Genomic DNA, 20,293 nt, shown 5'->3' on the forward strand with positions numbered 1-20,293 from the left:
TCAACATGACATTACTGTATTTGTTACTTATGCCTTTCGACGATTGGACAAGGTGCATCACATGACGGACCGTTTCCAGCAGAAAAAACAAATTCAACGCCAATTAAAGGAATTACTCTCAGCCTCTTCGTGGATCAGCCATAGCCCGGAGGTTCGGGGACAACAAATGACGGAAACTCGGCAAGAAGATTCTTTGACCATCCTGATCAGGTTGCAAATATAACCAGCCTGTGTATAGATCTCATCAAGAGATGTAGATATGCATCTTATAAGCCATGTCAAGCGGTTACACATCAATACACAGAAGTTTCAAACATACGCATTAGAGACAGCGCAGCTCTACATATGACAATACCCCCTGGTACTTCATGCCTACCTCTGTGCACAAGGAGCTTGTTCATGATGTAGCCATCACCTCCTACGCCCATCTGCCTGTTGCACAGATACCAGAAGCGCAGGAAACTCGCAACAAGAATCTGATGCAATTTCAAGAGCATCACGCCAGGAAGAGCTCAAGGGAGCTTACCATGCGAGATGTGGTGCAACACCTTCTCGTTACCTCTGATCCTATCATTTCACACCTTGCGGTATAAAATGATACCCAGACAAAAACGAAAGCCACTATTATGTGAAGTACTCTCCATTGAAGTACACTTCCACAGCCATTTATGGTCCATGTCACAGATGTCAGTGACGAGGACTCACACTGAGGTTATACTGTATTTTTCTTACATACATATTATACGTCACTTCTATCCATACGTCATAATATTCTTTCAGATACTTCCTATCATCTTCTTTTCGGTGTTTCTAACAATTTCAAACCACACATGTAGGCCATGAGCTTGTTTGATTTTTGACCAGGTTTTCGTGGTTTCTGGACCACTGTGTGTTGATTTGAAATATATAATAATCTGACGTAGTGCTATTTGAAAAAAATAAAACTTTATATTGGGTTGGCAACACTGTTGAGTCTTTCTGTTTAATACATGCAAAGATGTCCCTATTCTTATAGTTACTTCGTGCAAAGTTTCGCTTTTCCCTCTCTTTTGCTTTGCCCGTTATAGCGAATGGTCAAGATAAATTGTCCACTCTGTACACGTGGTAATGATCATGGACCTAGAAAGATGGAACAAACGCCACTCGCAAGCTTTTGCACTACTGAACACAAACAAAAGCGGGCCTAATTGTTGAACCATGGGTAGTTTTTGAGATCTAGCATGAAACGTATCAAAACAAAGACATTTAATTTTTTCCGCCTACGAACATCGTCACGCGCGTGCTTTCTTCGCGTTTTTACCATGTCCTCACTTTTTTATCCATGTAATATATATTTTTTTCCATAGTTTATTCGCATACATAATTTCTTTGTGACCTAAGCAGGAATTTTTAGAACTTAGCCCTCCTGAGATATTACGCCCCAAACATGTCATCAAAATCACAAACTTCGGACCCCCATAAATTTACGATCCCAGTAGTATCATAGCTGTGGATATTTCTGCAGACTTTTTACATGCAATAGTATTCAGCACAAAACTTATGAACCCTCCCCTCCCACTACATACCATTCGAAAATACAACCCGTTTAAAAGTGTAATCTTCTGTACTTTTTCTAGTGATTTCATGTATTGGTTTGCAACCCTGCATATTTATTTAGAAGCAAGAGTATATATTCTCCGTGAACCCCAGTCTCCCCTCTAAATATTCATTTTTGTTTTGAGTTTGTCTGATACGTACGTCCTGAGCAACTGTAGTTTTCGTAAACGCTTGCAAATGCAAAAAATGGCACTCCACCACCAACAAAGATGGCCGCCATTCGGGAACACTTGTACAATCCGCGGCAAAAAACCTGCAACATAAGGATGTAAGTTTATTGTGAAACTACGCCTAACAGCACAGGGAATGAACATAACGTCTAAGTGGAACGAATCACGCCGGGATAAACCTCGGCCTCCTCCCGTGCACACTTATTTCGGAGCAAAAGACTTCGTCATTTCACAATAAACTTATATGCTCATGTTGCAGGTTTTTTGCCGCGGATTGTACACGAGACAACGTGAATGATGTTATTGACCTTCTCATACACAAGGTTCGTTACACTCAAAGTTTCAAAATTTTCGGAGATGGTCAAGCAACCACCTCTGGACCACTTCGTATGGATTGACACTTTAGCATTTCCAGTTCAATGTAAACAATAGTAAGATATCACAATATTGCGAGCGGTGATTATATTCAATGAGAAAAACGGAAAGGCTATTACTCACCGCAAAAATATGTAGCAGAATATTCTTCTACAGGCAACAGGTAGCGCTTTCGGAAGATGCTACTTCCTTCATCAGCCTGTGGTAGACTTCAAAAAGGATAAAAAACATGAAGGATGGTTAAAAGGTTAGGATATGTAAAAACCCTTAATCTTCTGTCAAACATTAAAACACACAGGAATAGAAACTCTCTGACATTGTACACTGCTGTTCATTGTTTTCTGTTCTTGCTTTCCAAATAGTGAAAGTATGTAAGGAAAGGTTACTCCAAATAATATTTATTTCTCCTCTATCCAGCTTAAGTGAGGGCCTTTATTTGTGAATATAATATGATTCTTTAATTTTTCGCTCCGTTGCTGTTTTTGCTTTTTCAATTAAACATGATTCCACGATATAATAGTTATAATCTCTTAAGATGCGTTGCTATACCGGATAACAGTTGCGGATTCCGAGATTTCGAGGTACGAACGTGCTCAGGTATTCTAGTACAAATGTTCCTTTTTGCTTGACCTATATACACTTTATCACACTGACATTTCACCCGATAAACGCCACTGCTTTGTAAAGGGTCAGTAAAAAATGCTTTAAAATTGGTTTTGAATTTATCTATAGAGTTTGCAGGAACAGCTGAAATTTTGATGTTATGTCTTTGCAGAATCTTCTTGATTTTTGCTGAAAAATATGGAACCAAAGGGACACCAATCCATATGTGAGTTACGGCATCTGTTGTTGGTTGATGGTGGGTGGCGACGATCTCCTGTTGTACCTGTTTGTACCATTTTAACAATAAAGACTTTTGGAAACCATTTTCCTGTCCAATTTGTAATAAATACTGTATTTCCTTGTTTAGATCTTCAGATAGGTTTGAAAGTAAAAGAGCTCTCCTAAAAAAGTTTTTCCAAACATTTAATTTCTGAAGCCATGAATGTGATGAATTTAAGTTGATATATTTTGTACCAGCAGAAGGTTTGCGGTATACCGAATTAACAAATTTACTGTTATTTCTTTTAATTGTAATGTCAAGAAAGTTAAGAGCATTATTTTCTTCAAGTTCCTTCGTTCCGTTATCCGGGCTAGCAACGCATCTTAGAGAGTATAACCATTATATCGTGGAATCATGTTTAATTGAAAAAGCAAAAACAGCAACGGAGCGAAAAATTAAAGAATCATATTATATTCACAAATAAAAGGCCCTCACTTAAGCTGGATAGAGGAGAAATAAATATTATTTGGAGTAACCTTTCCTTACATACTTTCACTATTTGGAAAGCAAGAACAGAAAACAGTGAACTGTAGTGTACAATGTCAGTGAGTTTCTATTCCCGTGTGTTTTAATGTTTGACAGAAGATTAAGGTTTTTTTTACATATCCTAACTTTTTAACCATTCTTCATGTTTTTTATCCTTTTTGAAGTTTACCACAGACTGATAAAGAAAGTAGCAGCTTCCGAAAGCGCTACCTGTTGCATGTAGAAGAATATTCTGCCACATATGTTTGCGGTGAGTAGTAGCCTTTCCGTTTTTTCTCATCCAATAGTAAGATATTTTAATATGGTTGTAGTCAGCTTAAAGTTAAGTTGATTTCTTGCTTAGGCAATAACAGATTCTTCGCTCTTTCAGTGATACAGAGGTTCTCGTTTCTATGAGTCATGTTCAGGTTAAAAAAAAAAAAAAAAAAAAATCGTTTCGTTCTGAGCTCTCTTTCCTTATTTACAGGAATTATCCTTAGAAAAAATTTCATAACACTACTGTTTGAACTGTATAAGTATTGTGTCTTACCAAAGATAGTAACCTGAACGTTTGTAGCAGAGAAATTTAATGATTGCTTTAAACGGCCATCTATTTATATTTATTGTTTTTTGTTTGCCTATTATCCTTAGTAATATTTTTATTTTAAATAACGAATACTTATTATTCTCTTTACACATGATGGTTTAAATACGTTCAACCATAGAACAGAAATTATTTACAGTATACATGTAAGAGCTAAGTATTATTTATTTATCGATACAGACTATATTTTTATATATTAGTTTCTACTGATCATAGTATTGTTGGTTCAGTAAAAGACATGGTATATAGTTCGTTATCTTAACTTATAAAAACGCAGCATCAACCCATGAAAAGATAAGTTAAAGCAATTGCCCAGAACTTATCGATCCTGTTACCTTAAACTTCAATTTCCGTATTAGCAAACACTGTCAACTCCGTAACTATTAAATTCTCCACTAAATAATCTTTTATAAAATGCAGTAAAATCAAATAACAAAATGCACACAACCTCAGATCAATATTTTGCTTTTTTTTTTTTTCTCTCCCCAGTAAACTCTCACGGAATCGATCTCTCCAGAAAGGTATACCACCGTACCAAAGTTCCAACTATTATACGCAATAAATTTACTATGCCCTCTCTCTCTCTCAACTTTCCTTATAGTTGAGGATGTTAGCAATCACTACGTCCAACTCTCACCATAAATAACAATGTCGTTCTTCTGAACGACTTTTCCTTTAATATTTATTTTGAACATTCTCTAACTCTACGCCTCAATTCCATCATGTTTGCGCATCGCCTCAACAACTGCATAAATAAATTTTATCACATTATAAAAAAAAAAGTGCTTATTGCTCAAAATCAACCTACTTTCTGTTTTATAATATAATATTTCTAAGAACATCAATTCATAACTCTCAACAATTATGGATGACGTTATAGATACTGCAACTTAAGTTAAAAATTTTGGCTCTGCACGAATTAAAAAAAAAATTGTAAATCGACAATTTTATCAGAGTTACCAAATCTGTATCAAAGAAAGGAAAAGAAAAGAAAAGAAAAGAAAAAAGAAAGGAATAAGAATAAGATGACAATGGCTGTTAACAACTATAAAATACAACGAACATGTGTTCTAATATCACCAATAACGATACATATTCCTAACAGTTTGAGTCAAAATTATCTCAACGCTGAATTGGCACTAAAATTCGACAACAAGAAAGGCTTCTGGATAGGACATGAAATTCTCCTTGCGTTCACGTTGTTTCGGTCATGTCTGAACTCGATAATGCGTCAAGCAGCTGACTTCTTTACCTTTGTTGCTCTTACCCTCTTTGAAAACGACTATTTGACGATCAAAAGGTTCAATGTGTACAGTTGTATGCATGTACATCACACATGATTTCATGAACTACTATATTCAATAATAAAACGAAAATAGAATCACACATACCTAGACCACGTGTCATGTGCCACATAAAGATCAGCATTGCCAGGTAGAAGTTTGATTAGAGCAGAACATGAACCAGATCCTAGTGTTCGCCTTCCACGTAAAAACAGTCGTTCTGACGATCCATTCAAAGCTGGTACTAAATCATCAAGATCTCCTGCCACATTCATCCACCTATGGATTTGAAAGAAAGAAAAAAAAAGAAAAAAAAGAAAAGAAAGAAAGAAAAAAAAAGGTGTACACATACTGATTTTATTCACCTGATTTCATTAATGTGAATAGCCTTTAGACTTTTGGTCCTAATCGTCAAGTATAACAAGAAAATGAAACATAAAGGAAATGAACTCAACCAAAGGTGTCTCCTTCTCTACTAGTTCCATTGCTTTTCATCATAACGTAAAAGTAAAGAAAAAGAAGTGAAGTTATACATTATTCCATCTTTATTTATGAATTAACTGCTGACTACATCATTAAATGTTGGAAAGTGGCCTGCAGATGCATTTTGACGCGACATTGCACGTTAGCTATAAAAGTATCTGTCAGCTTGCTCAAGGCCGACAGCGAGTGAAACATATTATTAACGTAAAATTTAGAGAGAATACTTCTTTTGTCACGAAAACCAGGGATAGAGAAGAATTCTGGAAATATCCATTCTAACAGGGTAAAGGGGACTTCATAATTTCCCGAGGAATAGTGTATCTCATGAATCCCTGATGTTAGAGAAATGAAACTCAGTACATGAACTTTTCATCCAAAATATGCTTCAGCGTTTTCGAAAATTAGGCTCCAAAGAGGGGAAAGGGGGAGTAAAATTTCCCTTTGTTTAACCAAAAACTGTCAAATGTGAGGATTCGCTTCAGTTGGAGATCTGAAATTAGGTATATAGACTTAACTAAAAATCAGGAAACAGTTATTTTAGTGTTTCTAAGAATTTCGCACCTATGGGGTAAAAGACGGCAATTTCAATCATATTGAAATTTACCTTCGTTTATTCACAAAGAACCGAATAAGATTATTCACTTAAGTTGGAGAAGTAAAATAAGGTATATAAACTCTTGAATAAAAATCAGGGGATACGTATTTCGGCGTTTTTAAAAATTCCACTTCTAAGGGGAAAAAGTTGTGGTCATTTCTATACTATCCAAATTTCCCTTTTTTTTTTTTTTTTTTTTTTTTACTGAGAAAGTGCCGAATGGGAGGATTCACTTAAGTTGAAGATGTGATATTCGATATAGAAACTCTGAAATAAAAATAACATAATATGCGTTACAGCATTTTTGAAAATTTCATTCCTAAGAGGGGTAAGGGGACAATTTCTTTAATACTAAATTTTCCTTTTATTTATTCACAAGTGTTGAATGTGGGGATTCGCTTAAATTCGAGGTCTGAAATTCGGTTTGTAAACTTTCAACTAAACGAAAGAAAATGGTTTCAGCCGTTTTAAAAATTTCGCTCCTGAGGAGGAAAGAGGGAATATTTTTATAATATTAAGATTTCCCATTATTTATTCAGAATAAGCTTATTGTGAGGATAAGCTAAATTTGGAAGTACGAAATTCCTTACATAAACTCTTAATTAAAAATAAATGCAATACCTATTGGTTTTAATCACCACTTTGATTATAGGGTGATTCTTTAAGGAGTATGAAGTTCAAAATTAATGCGGAAAATAGAGTAAAGACTCTCAAGAGCCTCTCCCATTAGAAAGACAAAAATCTGTATGTGAACTCCCCATTACAAATAAACATACATGTGACCCAGCATTTTCCAAAATTCTGGTATTAGGGAGGGAGAAGAAAGTGCAATTTCTATATTTTTTCGCCACATTGGAATAGACATTGTCTATTATTTATAATCGCATCATGGAAAACGGCTTACTAGTTTGAAATGAATCCTAGAATATAGTTCCTGCCTCAAGGTTTTTGTCATGTCACATTGATTAAAAGACGTATCCTAAGGGGAGGATAGGGGAGTTCGAAATTTATGCCCAAAATAAAGTATTTTATAAGTTTTTATAATTATTCTTTCACTGAAATGCGCATCCATAATTTGCTGTATTCCGGTCCCGACGCACTTCCATGTATTTAGTATTATATAATATATACGTAAATTTAATCTGACACCAAAAATTTCAGAATATACAAAAATTCCCTGACTTTTGAGGTTTTCCAGACAAGAAGACACCCTGTCATTGTCAAAAGTATACAAATTATACAATAACTATATAAATTCATTTTGCTTTGATTTCAGTTTGTTCATTATAGATATACATGGCCCTTCCCCGCTGATCCAGTGGCTAGCACGCACGCCTTCGGTGCATGTGGTCTCTGGTTCGAATTCCACTTCAAATTTTTGGTCCACGTCTCATATAGCCTTGGTGAAGGGGCACATAACTCCAATACATTCAAACTACCAACAAGCTGAGCTACCGAATTAAGATGCAGTGAACAATACAGGTCGCAATATTAGGAAATTCTAACTCTTCACACATTCGCAGTAAAACAGTATCATCAGCTATCATTAAATTTTTCTCTAGAGTCTAAAATCATAGTTTCATAGCTTTACTTTCAGAGATGTACGTCTATTCTTGCAAACAATCAAAACTAACGAAAGTAATAACTAATCATACCATTAATAGTTACAATGCTTACCAAATATCTTTAAACCCTAAAGGATCAACATCACTAGAAGTTCCATTTTGTAATCCAATAACTAAACCATTGAGCTGTTCATAAAATAACTTCACCTGGAAAAATTGATTTAAAAAAAAATTATAAATAAATAAATAAATAAATACAATAATCACTCTGTTTGCCTAAAATCACTACACGATACAGTTCATCACAGAAAGTGAAACAGCATCATAGCCGTTCTTTAAGAAAATTTATGGCCGGGTAACATTGAAATTCAGTTGTCAATTTAAGGTAAACCCTGCTGTGATAGGCGTAGAACTGGATTAGATATAGTTAATTTAAGAAGTTACGATGAATAAACTTAACAGTAGATAAGCCTATATTATCTAAATCCTTGGCTCTCTGTATACATTAATTGCAGAGTCATATCCCTATAAATAATGAAAGCAGAATATGCTCACATACATCTAATATATAAAAATGAAACTAATTACGTGGGTGACCGAATCATTGAAAAACGGATGATCTGCTTGAAGTGAATTTTGGCATATATTTATCATCTACCTAGAACTGAGTTTTTATCGTATCAGTTACATTAAAATGCGTATCCTAAGGATAAAGCAGATGGCTTAATTTATGCGAAAATTTTAATATCTCACGAGCCCTCAATTTAGGAATATGAAACTCCGGTGTATAAACACCTCGTTAAAAATAAGCAGGTACTTGTCCCAGCAATTTTGAAATTTCCCATTTTAAGGAGGAAGAAAGCATTTTCTATACTTCCTTCGACACATTGAAATCGAAGTTGTCTGCTATTTGTGATCGCATCACGGGAAAATGACTAACCCCTTTGAAATGAATTTTGAAACACAGTAGTTGTGTGAAAATATTTAAGATCACTGTTTATTAATCAATATTGAACTCCCAAGCTATTGAAATACTGATTAATTGGTATATGTGAACCTTTTCTCAGTGTAAGGAAATTATTATTATTATTATTATTATTATTATTATTATTATTATTATTATTATTATTATTATTATTATTATTATTTTTATTTTTATTTTTTTTATTTTTTTTTTTTTTTTAAGTTACGCAAAACTGTTTGGCAGGCACGAGAATAAGAAATCACAGAAGGACACGATCTTAATAATAAATTCATTGTAATCTGGGAATTCGTGCAGTGTTTTCTTCCGCACATTTCGACGTTTTCTTACAATGTAAACTTGTTTATATTATGGAATTTATTATGTCAGTGTTTTCATTTATGTAATAAAAGCTGAGGGAGTTCTCTCTTCGATAATTCAACCTTTCTGATGTCAGGTGCCTGTCGACATGAGAGCCACCACATCAACACCACGTTGAGAAAATTTGGCTTTATAAATCCAAGTCAACCCAGAAGAAACGTTAGAGTAGACAGTCAGTCGGGAGAAACAATTCGAACAGTCAGTCTATCGGGAGATTCTAGTCTACTAGTTAGATAGGCTGCCGAGAGTTAATTAGTAAGACAGACAAACGACCTTACATATAAGTCTGTCAAAGTAGCATCCGATTCTTAAATATTTACGCGAATCTGAAACATAGCCACCACTAGCTAAATAATTCAAACGTTTGGAGTTCTATACGCCTTACGCAAAATAAGAAGACAACCTGTTCGAGCCAGAAGGAAGACATTGTAGAACCCAGCAGCATCATGGAAAATCAACAGGTACCTTAATTTCTAGTGTTGATTTCTTCCAATCCCTCTTCCTTAACATCCTCTCTCTTAACAGTTTTCTAAAACTCTCATTTTTATTACTCTAAGTTCATCAACGGGCGCCGCTCGATCCCAAAGTACCTGCCTATAATCTGAGTAACGTCCCAAATTTTCTAACTGAAATCCAATTTCAATTATAGCAACCGCAAAGTTGATACCTACGTTAAGCTGGATTTTTATCGTCACTTTGATTAAAGGCAGTGGCAGCTTTTGTGGGTAGCCGGGTAGACACGGGCTTACCCAAAACTTTTGAAAAATATATAAACGTTAAAAGATACAATAAAGAGTAAATATATTTTCCACTATTTATATTAATGGTAGATAATTATTTAATAAATAGCATCAACCACTACTGTACAAGTATAAGGGGCTATCAACTGAAACCCGTTCAGTGGTCATAATATACGAAATGAATTTTATTTCGAGCGGAAATTTGTACACTACCTAGAGGCATCTATGGTTAGCGTCAGGGTTGGCTGGTTTAAATCTTGGTTTAAACCAGTTGGTATAAAAAAAAAACTGGTTTAAACCAAAAGGAAAAAAAACGAAAAATGCTTTAAATCGTGTGAACTTCATGGTGACCTTTCCACATATCAAACCATCTACTTTTCACCTTTTAATCAAGGTGTCCCATGTTCAATTCTAGGTCGAACCACAACCCTTCTTTCAAGTGTAATCCAAGTAGTGGTTTGGATGTCACTTTAAGCGAGTCTTCTTGATAACCTCGGTATTACATAAAGATGTTAAGCCTAAACATACAAAACAAAACCAAATTGTATATTTCTGCTTACCTGAATGCTTGTTGTTTTATAAAGAAGCAAAGATTGCCTAAATATATTGATAGATATTGGCAAAATTTATCGACTGCCTCCGTAGCTTCCAACATTAGCTTGGATTGGACTTCGTTTTAATCTTATTGAATGATATCTACATACTAAATTTGGAATTCAATACCTCAGTTTTAGCGTACTGATTATGGTACGTTGACCTTAAAATTTTACTTGCAAAGCAATAATGGAATTTGTTTTGCATTTAAAGTAATAACAAGATTTTTCCAATAGCTAGGACGGGAGTTTCCCGATTTATATGTAATTCTGTATAATGGTTTCACTTGTCCAACTTTATATTTTTGTCCTGAAATGACTCTTGACAATTATATTAACAAGTATGTAAAGATCAGTACAACGTATTTTTATTAGGAGTCCTTCGTGAGTGAGTCGGCAGACTCATTGCATTTGTGGCCAGTTAGTCCCAGTTTCGAGTCCAAACGAAGAACAATTTCTCTCAAATGTAAGTCGGGAAGCGGTTTGGATACCGCTTTAAGCTTATGTGACTCCTTCCAGCATAATCATGTTGTTGCACAGTAACAGCAGGGAGAAACAAACTTATTTGTGTCCATACGTAATATAAATATATAGAGCAAATTATTTAAACCACAAAACCTGGTTTAAACTCAAAAAAAATTATTTCCCAATAAAAACCATGGTTTTTGCCAATCCTGGTTAGCGTGCAGTAAAAATATTGTTCAGAAGAAGTCACCATGAGCGTTGAGACACTTGTCCCACTGTGTCACTAACTTACAAATGCCGCCCATGTAATATTTGGACGACTGACTATCAAACCAATCATGCACAGCGTCCTGAACCTCAGCGTCAGACTCTCTGACCTTTCAATGCCTTCTTTAGAGGCCCAAAGATGTGAAAGTCACAAGGTGAAAGGCCAGGGCTGTAGGGTGAGTGTCGCAACATTTCCCACTTGAATCGAACAAGATGGGCTTGACCAGGACGGGCATAATCAATGGTTTGTTCACACCCCTTCCGAAACATTCTGGCCCAGTTCACCACTGTTGTTTTGGAGACGCATGCATCACCATACACGTCTTTCATACGCCAGAACATTTCAGCAGGTTGACAACCTTCGGCACTCAGAAACTGGATGACGGCACGTTGGTCCTGTTTGGACGGATTGGGGATCTTAAACGTCATCTTTCACTCGTTATACCTGCAAAACGGAAACACGTATCAACAACATTCCTACACCCAACACACAGGGACATTAGCCATCACACACTATTAAACAAACAATATCCTCCTACACACTATACCAATAATACATGGAACGTACGGGTTTCAATTGATCGCCTCTTATAATTTCCTACTGTCATTAATCAATCAAATGGGTGTATGTGTATATGTATCTATAAGCGAGAAAGCGGGCCTACCCAAAATTAAAATCCTAAAGCCGCCCCTGATTAAAGGGCGTATTTAAGTCCGCCCCTGATTAAGTAAGTAGGGGTCCAAAGATGTATGTCAAAAATAGATAATTTTACGGTTTTTTATCGTTACACTCTCATTGCAATGTGTAGTCGAAAGACAGACAGGGGAGGGAAGGGGTTCACATACCTATTTTCTGAGTGCGAACTTTAGCTAATATAAAATACATAAAAATTGTTATGTCAAAAAAAATTACCTGATGCCAATAAGGGTGCTGTTCGCCGTATGTTTTAATAGCGTTTTGGACCCATTGCATGTTTTTCTCTAAGTACTGTTCTATCTTCTGGCACAGTTCCTTCCTCTCTTCAGTATCACAATAATATTTCATAGTATTTACCCAATGCATGTGTATGAGATCAGCGGTCAGATAGCCTTCCAGAATCCCTGCACCATATGCTTGGACATCATCAGGAACAGAGGGATCCGTTTCTATTTCTAAATAACTCCACCTGTAAGAATATTAGAAAATAAACCATCTGGTGCCAGAAAAGTTATTGCTGATAACCTCAAATCGCATAATTACTTAATGAAATAAATTGACGCATACTAAATTTAGTATTTAGCAATAACTCATCATTAAATCCGTCTCAATTTGAAAATGCTAAACTGTTTCGACGAGTAAGTTTGCAGTGGAATTTTCAAGTCACTGAGGAAGACAAGAGGCCTTAACGAAATCTTTCCACATTTCCAAATTGAGACGTATTTAATGGCAAATCATTGTTAAATATTAAATTCGCATTATGTAATTAAATATATGTCGCTGAAAGTTGCGTGGTTTTATAGGATTCTATATCAAAACATATACTTCCTTTCAATTGATGTAACAAGTGAAATTTGAATGAAAAACAACAAATGGACCATATATACTAAGTCAAGGCACAGAAGATAGAAAGACACTCAAACCACACAACAGACTAATTTGCAATCCTACGTTTCCATTTCGAACAAGATGCAACGCTCTGTCTTCTTTGTGTGTTGTATACCATTCCTTATGACAGGCATGTTTCATGCTGGTTATTTGTTTCAAAATGCAAATACTAGGCAATACTTCTGTCAGAGTGTGACATAAAATTGCTAGTCACACCATTCAAGTGCAGACTGACAACAGTCCAGCAGAAAATGGAGGTTTTGTTTGACGCAGCTCCTACCAAGTGGGACTTGTGGTGCACAAACACCATGTGCATGGGTTTTATTCAGGTTTTCCTCTAACTTTCTTCTTTCCGATTATGTTCATTCTCATTATCATAGTCTTCCATAGTCTCGGAGCATAATTGTGAGACGTTAAACTCAAAAAAAAAATAAAATAAATAAAAAAAATAAATAAATAAATAAAATAAAATAATTATTTTACAAAGAAACCCACTTATGCAAGAGTCAAATTTCTTACATAGAGAGAAAACTATAAATAGCATTAACGTCACTGTTATAGTATATGCACTCTACAAGAAAAGCACCCATATCCATATACCTAGTCTGGCTAAAAATAGTGTTACAAAGTTCCAGAGGCTGCATTCCTTCCAGTGGCCGCTGTAAGAAGAATGAATAACCTGGCGACGAAATGTACGATGGCTCGTTGTGAGTGCTAGTACAGAACGGGAGATATGTACATGTACAATAAAATGGAGTGATTACGAAAAGCGGGCAGCACAGAGCTACATAGAATTGGAAAACCAACGGCTGAAATTTTTCACACACTTAAAAAACTGAAAATCATTCGCATATACGTGTACTGCACAATCCAGCGGTTTTTCGATACTGTCCGTTCAGGATGAGAGTTGTTGGAATTTTCCCCAGCCCAAAAAAATCCAGTAGGCTTTTGTAGGTAACCGCTTATCGCTATCTAATACGGTTTTGTTCTATGGCGATAAACGCTGAAACCGGAAATGACTAATCCAGGGTGGCGAGTGATATGCATTTCTGAAATTCCCTGACTTTGACAATATTTCCCTGGCCGACGGAATTATAACTAAACATTATTTTCATAAAACTATTAGCAACTAAAATTAAATATATGTAACTGAAATATCACCCTAAATAAGTAAGGTTTTCAAAGCTCATACCTACCTATTCATAAATGACGGGAACTAAAATTCCTTAAATGGCAACTAGAAGTTCTTAAAAAAAAAAAAAAAAAAAAAAAAGTTTGTTCACATGTTCACAGAACGACACACTATATATGGGAAACAGAAACAACAAAATGGAATGGTATACTCCAAAATTGGCTAATATGAAATGTAAACTAATGATACTGTATAATCGATATAACATTGTAAAGTATAAAACAAAAAAAGATGCATATATAAGTGCTAAGAAGGAATAGAAACTTGCTATAATTGCAGCTAAGAAAGCACACATCATGAACAACATTGAAGCATCAAGTAATAAATGTAACGCCGCATGGTAGGTAATAAATTCTGTTGCAAACGAGAATAAGAAAGAAACAGTTTCTATAACATCCAATGAATTAAATAATTTTTTATTGAATCTGTTAATAGAATACGTAGCAATGTAGCATGCTCAACTACACCAGGGTCAAACACCACTATACCAAACCGTGTACAGCATACCAACTATATATTTAATTTTGTAAGTGTTACCCCTAATGAAATACAGGATATAGTCAACAAAATGAAGTATTCTGAAAGTACTGACATATATGATTTATTAAGTAATATAATTAAAAAGTAATAGATTATATATTATTTCCACTCACTTTTTGTATCAATAAATGCTTAATTGAGGGATATTTTCCAAGTGTACTCAAAGTAAGTAAAGTAATTCCAATTTATAAGAAAGGTGATAAGAGTGATCCAAGTAGTTACCGACCAATTTCTCTAGTCCCTATTTTCTCAAAAATAATAGAGGCAGTTATGTATTCTCAGCTAAGTAAATTTTTAATGAGTATAACTTAGTAAGTAAATCTCAATTTGGTTTTAGGGCAGGCCTATCAACAGTTAACACCCTTGACGTGCTGGTGAGAGAGGTTACACAAGCTTTTAAAAATAGGTTCTTTGCTCATGCTACATTTTGTGATCTGAGTAAAGCTTTTGACAGCGTAGACCACAGTCTACTGTTGAATAAATTAACTAGTTATGGCATAAATGGCACTGGATTGACCTTAATTAAAACATATTTGGAAGACCGAGAGCAAGTTGTCTTTACAAACGGTATACAGTCTCAAATGAAAAGTCTAAAATATGGCGTTCCTCAAGAGTCGGTGCTTGGTCCACTGTTGTTTACCATAATGATCAACGATCTACCAAGTTGGGTACAAGCTCAATCAATATTGTATGCTGATGATTCCACTTTTGTGAACATAAATCACGATGTAGATAACCTTGTACATTTGGCAGTTTTAACTGAAGCAAGTAAGTGGTTTGAAGCTAATTGTTTTCATCTTAAATAGAAGTAAAACACAACACATGTTATTCGGCTTGAGAGAAGTTCCAAATATTAACATCACAAATAGTGTAAAATTTCTGGGTATTTATGTCGATAGTAGGTTATCATGGGAACCACATATTCAGTATATGGCTAGTAAATTATCTAGAGTTGTCTACCTTCTGGAAAGACTGAAGCATTATGTATTGGATGGTTACGTAAGAATTGCATATTTTGCATTCTTTCAAAGTATTCTCTCATACAGTATACTCTTTTGGGGAAATGCTTCACGTATCAATGATATCCTATTAATACAGAAAAAAGTAATTAGAATTATGACAAATTCACATCAAACAGTGCATTGTAAACCTTTATTTAGAAATTTGAGAATATCAACTGTGATAAATTTATATATATATATATACAGCTATTTTGTTTGTGAAAAACAGACTACCTGAATTACAGTACAGATACAACTTGCATTCGTACAATACAAGGTACAATAAACTCATAGATGTACCATATAAGAGACTTAATAAGTCGAAGAATAACTATGATGTACTAGGCATAAAATTGTATAATGGGTTACCAAAAGAATTATCTTCAAGTCCCGTGAATGTGTTTAAACATAAATTATACAATTGGCTATTAGAAAGGTCGTTTTATTCATTAGATGAATACTTTGAGCAAATTAAATGTGAAAGTTGACATATTGTAATATTTTGATGTATATATTGACGCTGTCTATTGCCATAATTGGTTCAAGGACAATAAAATTATTATTTTTATTATATACGTGCCCACTATTTAGTACTTTCAAAGACACTATTTGCAATTTAAGTTTCTGCACATACGTAACAAATACCCGTGTTTTTCTGCTTTTGGCTTACTGCTATTTCAACTTCTCAATTTCCTCATTAAGATCTGCTTCTCTTTGGGATTGTTGCAAAATTTTCGTCCTCTTCTCTCCTAACTGCTTCGCTTCCAAAGTAGCTTGCCTTTTCTTCTGAGCCCGCAAAGCTGATTCATCTACGTTCTTTTTCTTCTCCTTCTGAGCCTCCTTATATCTACCATATGCATTTCTAGCAAAATGAATAAGTCGCTTTTCAACATGGAAGTTCTTGAGACCACCAACAGATGATATAGTGTCGTAGACACACCACCTGGCAACTAGAAGTTCTTCCCTAATGTTCTGAACTATGCATTCCGTATTAACAGAAAAGCCACGCTCTACATTGGCATTGCCATGCGATAAAATCAAAACAAGTTTCAATACCTTAAGCAGATTAGCGTTTTCATGTATAGTCACAAATCTACTCCAAAATTGACCCAAACGTTCATTCCTGGAATATTCTCTCAGTTCCCTCAACACATTATCACTACGACAAAGTTTCTCATACTCCCTTAAACTTCTGTCTGCCGTGGAACTTGATATCCAGTTGAACTGCAACAGAATAGTTAATAACAGCTCAATCCTTTTCTTAACAATGTTCATGCTAAGTGCAACTGTGGGGTCGAAAGAGGAAATCGCTCTTGTTAATTTATACTTCAATGGGGACCTTTCCAGCATTTTTGAAATAAACTTTATCAGGGCCGATCTGCAATTTTCTCTAAATCTTAATACATCTATGACTTTGACAGTGTCATGCACTTTCCTTATTGCATTAATTAACTCGTCGTGTATGAGGGATGACGTCCCTCGGCGATCACACTGCCTGGAGAATTGGGTAAAAAGAAAGGAATAGAAAAGGAAGGAAGTAGCCTAAGACCATTCCGTTAGGTATCATCTGCATTTGCTTGGTGTGAATACGAAAAGCCTCACTTCTGGAAAGATTGGCTGGCATGAAAAGGTTATTGCACTTTTTCGACCGAGTTTCCTCAATGAGAATAGAATCCGAGACCAAAAGGGGTTAATAAAGCCGCTTTCTTTCATATCTGGCTCTTGACTTGAGGTACTATGCAATATTTGCTTGGTTATATTTTGAGGGAAGTTAAAGAAATCTTTAGTTAGAACGGCTGACCCTTGAATCCTGAGAAGATCCCAAGAAGCTGTTTAGGCAGTGGCGGTGCGTCTGAGGAGCAATCTAATATGGAAATACGCAGTGATGACTGTGATACGAAGGTCTCCGTTTGAATGGCGTCCAGACTCAGGGAGACTTTGCTCTTCGAGGTTACGATAGCCAACGGGACACTTTCTGACGTAGAGTGTGGACCTGCAAAGGATGTGTAAATGTAAACGTACGCTTCAGCGGTACGTAAATCGGTAAAGACAGATTCTCTGAACTGATGAGAAACTGTTTACCATCGGATAATCATCAACCATCAAAATGATAAGATGTATGTGTCATCAGGAACAAAATTTCGAAAATTCAGAGAGGTTATCAGCCATGTCGGTCATCGGTGGTGGGGAGTGAGACATGCTGGCGCCATATACCTTTATGTTTGTGAGAAAGGAGTGGAGACCAATGGAAAAATCTATCAGAACACTGTGCTGGAGCCTATAGTGAAATATTTGACTACCAGCTATTCAGAAGGCCCCAATGAACTCTCGAGCAAGATTCAGCTCCTGCTCACAATGCAAAGTAAACCCAGAAGTGGTTGGTTGTAGCACAATCTGCCTAACTTCATGTCCACTGATGGCTGGCCCTCTAGCAACCCTGACCTTAATCCCATGGATCGCAAGCTTGAGAATATTGCTTGCAAGAAAACTCACTTCATAGTTCCCAGTTTGAAGCACTCGTTACTGGATGGAGTGGCGAATTTTCTCTAGACACAGTACATGCTGCAATAGAGATGGACCTGCCAGACTCCCAAGCATGTGTGCTAGTGACGGCAGACATTTTGAAATATGGTTGGTGGAAATTGATCTTAGATCATGTATACTTCACATCCTTTATGTATATTAAATTACTTTTCACCATGTTGCTTATTTTTACTTTCCTCTTTGTAACAGTATTTATGAAAAGAGTAGGTGGACAACCAAATAACTTACATCCCCCTGTCTACAGTATTTTAAGGATCACAGAGTTCAAATAGCACCTACTATTCGCGATCGGCACCCTAAACCTCTGTGCTACCTGCTTGCTTAAGCTCTCTTGGGGGCCCTAGTCTTTCCACTGGGTAACGAAAAAATCATTCTGTACCTTGCAACGTCTCGTATGTTAAGAATCACAATTTGATAGAAGAGCAAAAATTGTCTTACTTTGTACAGTTTTGAAAGACATAAAACGTGACTCAATTTTTCGTAATTTTGCTTCCACTAGCAGGATACATACGATATTTTGCCAGGTCATGAAACAAGTGGTGCCAGATCACCAACTGGCGTTAATTAAAAACACCCCATTCTTAACATATTGCAAGATACAGAACAAAATATCATCTTGCAATCACATCTGACAATTTGGAAATCGCTGAAAGAATATTTATATTTGGCATTATTAGAAGAGTTTTGTAAAAAATAAATACACTATTTAAGGTGCTGGATTACTTTTGGCACCTTTGGTATTTTAGCACATTTTGGAAGATTTATAGGTAAAATTCAATACTTTGCACGAAAACACATATTTATAAAGAACAAAATTCTCCAGGCGGCAGAATCAAATACAAAGTAATACACTTGTATTTTAAGTTTGCAAGTGTAATATCATTACAAGTGCTTTACGACACAAAATAAACAAGTGCATATGATGTATTTCTGCAGTATACAGAAGTTGTATTTTATGTTTACAATTGAAGCGGTACTAGTATGAAACCATGACAAGAGCCATTGAAATACGCATCATTGAAAAAACCCACTTTTTACTACCTTCCCTTGCGCGTATATCCACCATCGCTGACGCACCTGCTTCTTCGGGCGCACTCCGTCGCAACCTCTTGCCCTATCCTGGCTTGGTTAGATAACATTCGTGCTTTTCAATGGACACCTAGCACAGGTGCCATACTTCCGTACGCCGTATTTATAAACAAATCGTAAAAGAATTTTAATTTTTCAAAAATTACTTGCAAAGCCCCCCCACCCCCCCTTGAATTTTATCTATGCCAAGTGAAATATTTTTCATGTCGTCCTGTGCAAATCATTTAGGGAACAATAAGAAGGAAATTAGTGAAAGAATTTTTCAATAATTATACCAAGTGTTGTGTCAAAAGTAAACCTGCTAGTTATAGACATGTGTATGCTGGACTGTTCTTAATTTCCAGTCCACTAATTTTTCAAGACTAAGTTATTTTCATTTAAGTATTAACGAAAACAGAAGGGAAAAAGCGAAGTAAATACTTCGCACTTGTAGACAAATTTGCTTAAATCATCGGAAGTTTACATACCCCGTTTGATTGATCTGGTTCTTGAAATACCCTCTAGCGACAAAAGGTGGCTGAATAGATTTCAAAGATTGATCTGGTATAATAATGTAGCCATTTTCTTTAGTCCATGTGATATATGCATTCCTTTCATTGTGGATATGGTATTCAAAGCTGACACAAGAATAATATTGTAAGATAAAGCACAACAATCCTACAATATACACTTCATTATATGCACTCATATTCACTTTTTAAATTTTATAAATGCTAATCTTCCAATCCTTCTGATAGCACAGAACAGAATTGTGAAATAGATTTCAAGAAACAAATCAACGAGAACACATCATCCTCAGTCATATGTTCGTTTGTTTACATTTCGTAAGTATCAAAAGTGTTGCCAACTGGGAATCATGATTCTTGGTATTTTGAATCAATACATATGGATGTAAGATGATTCAAATCTTAGAACA

The 20,293-nt window shown here is 35.5% G+C and overlaps 1 protein-coding gene across 1 annotated transcript in view; it reads right to left on the bottom strand.

The window, feature by feature from the left end:
- Positions 1-20,198, bottom strand: part of LOC145694802 (putative phospholipase B-like 2) — a 37,113-nt gene extending 16,915 nt beyond the window's left edge. The window contains exons 1-4 of the mRNA XM_081771447.1: positions 19,845-20,198; positions 12,340-12,592; positions 8,132-8,226; positions 5,485-5,655 (exon numbers count right to left, since the gene is read on the bottom strand). Coding sequence (XP_081627573.1) covers positions 5,485-5,655; positions 8,132-8,226; positions 12,340-12,592; positions 19,845-20,065 — 740 coding nt within the window. The 5' untranslated portion in view covers positions 20,066-20,198. The remainder of the gene's footprint in view (positions 1-5,484; positions 5,656-8,131; positions 8,227-12,339; positions 12,593-19,844) is intronic.
- Positions 20,199-20,293: the final 95 nt, after the last annotated feature.

The sequence above is a fragment of the Thermobia domestica genome, chromosome 9, assembly GCF_964235325.1.
Source record: "Thermobia domestica chromosome 9, izTheDome1.hap1.1, whole genome shotgun sequence".
In the NCBI taxonomy this organism is placed as follows: domain Eukaryota; kingdom Metazoa; phylum Arthropoda; class Insecta; order Zygentoma; family Lepismatidae; genus Thermobia; species Thermobia domestica.